At 43.7% G+C, this 5,273-nt stretch overlaps 1 gene segment (V, D, J or C); it reads right to left on the bottom strand.

Annotated features, from left to right (window-relative positions):
• Positions 1–4,258: 4,258 nt before the first annotated feature.
• Positions 4,259–4,973, bottom strand: LOC131807780 (immunoglobulin kappa variable 4-1-like). The segment is given in 2 exon segments: positions 4,259–4,674; positions 4,881–4,973. Coding segments are annotated over 2 exon segments (450 nt in total).
• Positions 4,974–5,273: the final 300 nt, after the last annotated feature.

The raw sequence follows: 5,273 nt of genomic DNA, 5'->3' as shown, positions 1-5,273 counted from the left end.
GCAGGCAGAGCTGCCATGAACCTTAACCTGACACTCCTGGCTTGTGTGTAGAGGTCAGGAACAATTACTCAGCCTGAGGGTCAGAAACCTGAGGCATATTTGTGGCAACACAATTACATACATTTTTGAGCTTAACAAAGTTTGTGATATTTTCAGTAGAATAATATTTGATATTGTTCATAATTTATTATTGCTTATTTTCCCACTCTTTGAATTTCTTCTTTCCCAGTTACACTATCTTTGTACTGTATTCTTTTGATAACATTCTATACACACAAACCTTAAAGGAAATATGGCTGAGAATGATTAGTGAACTTTTTCTTCAAGCTCCCAGACTTGTAAACCCATAGCAGGAATAAGATCCTAATCCTGTAAAGACGATGTCCGTATATACAATGAAATGTTACTCAGCCATAAAAAGAATGAAATCTAGCCATTTGGCACAACATGGATGGACCAAAAGAGTATTGTGAGGTGAAGTAAGTCCAGAGAAAGGCAAACATCATATGATTTCCTTTATATGTAGAAAGATGTAGAAATATGTAGAAATCTGGCTTCCAGATCGAGGTCCTGACTTTACTATTCAAATTTCAATCCAGAGAAAAAAATATCATGAAGGAGAAAACACTAGATATTGGTCTATCCTTGTGCTGGAACCAATGCACATCATTTTTTCCCCAACGTATTTTTAACTTTATTAAAAAAAAAAAAAAAAAAAAGACTTCTAGTGCAAAACCAGGAGCAAAGAGCAGGCTGCTTTAGTCACTAGAAAACATCTTAAATTTGGAAAGAACAGCAAAACAGATTATAAGAGTGAGGCAAACAAAAAATATGGAACACAGGAGATAAAACTCACCACCTGGACATCTTCTCCCTCAACACTCGCCCTCCAAACCACTGAGATGCACAGTCGACCCTGTCTCTTCTAAAAGTGTGCTGAGCTTCTGTGTTTCCCTGGCAGCCTGCTCACTGAGCTTCTGTCGCCCCCTTCTGCCTCTTCTAGACTTCTAGGCCTGCCTAAAAAGTGGAAGAACAGTGTTTGAAATCAAGATAGGTAGACTATGCCACTCTAGGATCACTCATTATGGCAGACAAACACCAGCCCCAAAGTCTCTCCTGGTTTCTGGAATATTTTAGCTCCCACCTCCTAGAGCCGCTCATAGCCTGTCACAATTCCTGGAGGTTTCAGTATATGACCTTCCATTACCTGCTCTCTCAGTTGTTTGGCTGAATCTCCCCCAATTGTCTCTTCCCCACCCAATCTTGATCAGTCACTCTCGTGGCCATGCCTTAGGTGCATCATCAGAAAATAATGACAAGTTCTCCAACAATACAATGCTGAGCATCTTGGAGGCACCTGGGTGGCTCAGTCATTTGAGCCTCTGCCTTTAGCTCAGGCCATGATCCTGGGGTCCTGGGATGGAGCCCTGCTCAGCGGGGAGTCTGCTTTTCTCTCTCCCTTTCTGTCTCCCCCTGCTCATGAGCTCAGATATGATCACTCACTCTCTCTCTCTTTCAAATAAATAAATAAATAAATAAATAAATAAAGGTTTTTTAAAAAATGTTGAGTATCTCAGCCTTGACCCATTCTAAGAACTCTGCAGTACAATCCACTGGGTATGCCACCACCAATAATTTCTGGCTTTCATTACAGTAAGACCTGAAATCTATAGGAAAAATGTATGTTGCGTTTCCATAGAAATTTTGGCATCTCTGTAGCATACCTTCCAGTTAAACAGGGTCCAACCCTGGTCATTGTCTTTGAGCTATCTTGCACCTCTTTAGAAACTGTTGGTAACTTAAAGATGGATGATTCTGTATTGTCTGGTAGTGACTTAACTGATGTCTTACCTCACCTTGGAAAACTAGCTTGCCTCTCTCTGCAGTTCATTCCTTTACTCCATATATATCTGTGTCTTTGACTTTTCCTTTGAACCAGTTACATCTTCCGAGTTCCCTCACAGCGTATGAGTAAAATAATTCAACCCCCCCTGTTCGTCATTACTATCTCTCGATGAGAGTCATAATTTTACTGTTTTCTGAAAATTAGCTTTTAGTGAATCTATTGGCCTTCCTATATTTTCTTGTCTTTAAGCCCTTCATGTCTCATTTCCCTCCTTCCTCAGCTGAATTTCTTGATCCTTCTTTATAACAACTCCCTATACGCAAGATCTTCCTCAGCCTTCCATTGTTTCATTTCATGTACAAAGTCCCAAACCTCCACATACCTGCTGGAGGAAAACAAAAAGCAATCCCCACAGCTAAACTTTGATTCATGACCATTCACCTCCTGAGGCCCTTCACCCTGACCCACAATCATACTTTACTTCCCTGGTCTCATCAGTCTTCACTCTTTCTCTTTCCTTCTTCAGGTTCTAACAGCTCTTCCTCCATCCTCACTTAAAGTTAAGTATGCCATTTCCTATTTCCTAGGTCAAGATCGTCAGCACCCCCAACAGAAATGTGAAAGAGAGGAAAGAAATGTGAGCCTTTCTACATCGGGAGCACCAGTCTGACAACTTTAAGCACAGGAGCAAGCCAGCCAAGATCAATCAAGATCAATCAAGCCTGGACCCATATTAGCAGAACTGCACAGCCAACAAATAAACATGACAGCATCAAACATGTTACCATTTTAAGCCACTATATTTTGTGGGTGATTTATCACATAACACTAGCTAACAAATACATCATCTGGTTTTAAGTTTCTGATCACCCTTACTCAGCAAGCTTTTATTCCCTTTCTTTCTTTACTTTTCTTTATAGCCCCTCCAACAATATGTAGTAAAGTTTACTGATGCCATTGATTATCACCTGGTTCTCCCAGCTGGGGTGAAGCCACATGTCTTTGCTCTGGACACAGAGGAAGTCCTCAGAAAACATACTTGGATGAGAAAAATGGATCCATTAATAGCAATCCTTGAAGTAGATTTCTAATTATTAAGAGAAGCTGTTTTGTACGTAATTTGGAGTATGGCATTTGGAGCACACTGACCAGGTTTGCTGTGGTCTTTCCTGAAGCTAAAGTTCATCAACCCATGCATTTAAGAAGAAGGTGAGGAAATAATAAGATGCTCAGAAATTCTCCATTTCCACACAGAATTGGACATGTTCATGAAATGTTTTCCAAGGGACTCAAGTTATGTCACACTTAGAGCCGTGATTTTCTTCAGTCCCAAGATTACACCTGAATGCCCAAAGAAAAAGGCACCTTTAAAGAAAAAGGTGATAAGGTTGGAAAAAGGTGCTGAGACACAGCATCCCAAGTTCCTGAAGTGACAGGATTGAAGACAAAGGCATCAGAGCTCCTGGGTGGCTCAGTCTGTTGAGGGTCCGACACTTGGTTTTGACTCAGGTCATGATCTCAGGCATGTGAGATGGAGCAGGTGACAGGTTCCCAACTCAACAGGGTGTCTGCCTGAGATTCTCTCCATGTCCCTGGGCCACTCCTCCCCAGAAATAGATAAAGTCTTAATTAAAAAATAATAAGAGTATTGCCATTGTGAGAATGAGTACACCTGGGAGAAAAGGAGAAGAGAGAGAAGGGAGGTAGGAAAGGAGCCGGAGCAGAAATGAATGTGCAGAACACTGACCAGGAAGGCTGGGAAACAGGGCCCATAGAAGGAAAAAGTGAGAGGGACATTACCTTCCATGTGGGAGATTCTGAATAGGTGAGCTGAAAGGTTTCATCCTGGGAAGGTTCAAAGTAAGAGGGTGATGGAGAGTAAAGAAAAGAGAATAAGGAAATAAAAGAGAAATGTCCCAGAGTCCAAGAGGAGCAGGAAGGGAGAACTGATATGCCAGGTGGAAAGTTCACAGCCCATTGTCAGAGGCTAAAGACAGACCTTCCTGGCTCACTCCTGCCATGGCACCCTGGGAAAAATGCAGCTTCCTGGGGCACAAAAACCCCCAGCAGCATCCCTAAGACATCTTCACAGCATTTGTCTTCACTAACCTCCCACAAAAAGGGATGCAGGAGGGATGCCTGGGTGGCTCAGTTGGTTAAGTGGCTGCCTTCAGCTCAGGTCATGATCCCAGCATCCTGGGATGGAGTCCTGCATTGGGCTCCCTGCTCAGAAGGGAGTCTGCTTCTCCCTCTGCCTCCTGCTCCCCCCACTTGTGCTCTCCCTCTCTCTGGCAAATGAATAAATAAAATCCTTTTTTAAAGGTTAGAGGATGCAGGAAAAGTCAGCTCTTTTCATTTTCTGCTGGCACTTACAAGCCCTGCAAGGAGTATGTCAGGAGAAGTGACTTCTCAGGCAGATAAGGGAATTCACATGTTCAGGGCTGAGTGGGGAGGAAGCAGCTGGTGCAGCAAAGTCTCCCTGACCCTCAGCCCCGGGGAGCAGGTTTCTGTTCGAGGCTGAAGCACTGTGGGTGGAGAGCTATAACCCTGCTGGCAGTAGTAGCTTCCCACATCTTCAGCCTGGATGTTGCTGATGGTGAGGGTGTAGTCTGTCCCAGACCCACTGCCGCTGAACCGGTCTGGGATGCCCGTGTCCCTGCTGGATGCAGCATAGATGAGGCGCCTGGGAGCCTGCCCAGGTTTCTGCTGGTACCAGGCTACAAAGTTGTAAACACTCTGACTGGCTCTGCAGTTCATGGTGACCCGCTGACCTGGAGACACAGCCAATGAGCCTGGAGACTGAGTCATCGTGATGTCCCCATGGGCACCTGCAATCAGAAAAATGGTGATACAGACACACTTTATCCCAGTCACACTGAAATATGTCATTGCAAACGTGCTTCCTAATGGTGCCACATGGCAGTACATCGTTGGGTCTATTTTGGAAATAATGAGTGTTTCTCATTATGTATCTTAGAAAGTTGTATAAAATGACATTAATCCAGAAGGACTATGGCACTTTTCAGCTTCTCACCTGAGACCCACAGCAACAAAGATAGGAGGACCTGCCTCTGTGACACCATCTTGCTGCCCCAGCGTGCCCGACACAGCTCAGCTCACATAGCAAAGGCCCCTTTTATACAGCCTGAGCCTCTGGTCTGGGCGTGGAGGGGCTTATGCAAAGCAGTCTGGGGGAACAGAAGCAAATCTCATAAGCAGTGGGTTGTGAAAGTGCCCAGTGGAAATGTAAGAAGCCAAAAATAACTCCAAAATAGAGTTGTATGACAGGAACACACAAAAGTCAACTCAGAAGCTCTGGGAACATCTTAGAAGTTCTAAAATGACAAACTACTACAAGGTCAAAGAGGAGCTTCCATTTTCAATTAAAAATGTCTTTAAATGGGTTCAATTTCCAGAAAAGATGTAC

Source organism: Mustela lutreola, chromosome 9 (genome assembly GCF_030435805.1).
Source record: "Mustela lutreola isolate mMusLut2 chromosome 9, mMusLut2.pri, whole genome shotgun sequence".
NCBI lineage: Eukaryota > Metazoa > Chordata > Mammalia > Carnivora > Mustelidae > Mustela > Mustela lutreola.
Note: the sequence above shows the minus strand (reverse complement) of the source record. Positions and strands in the feature narration are given on the sequence as shown.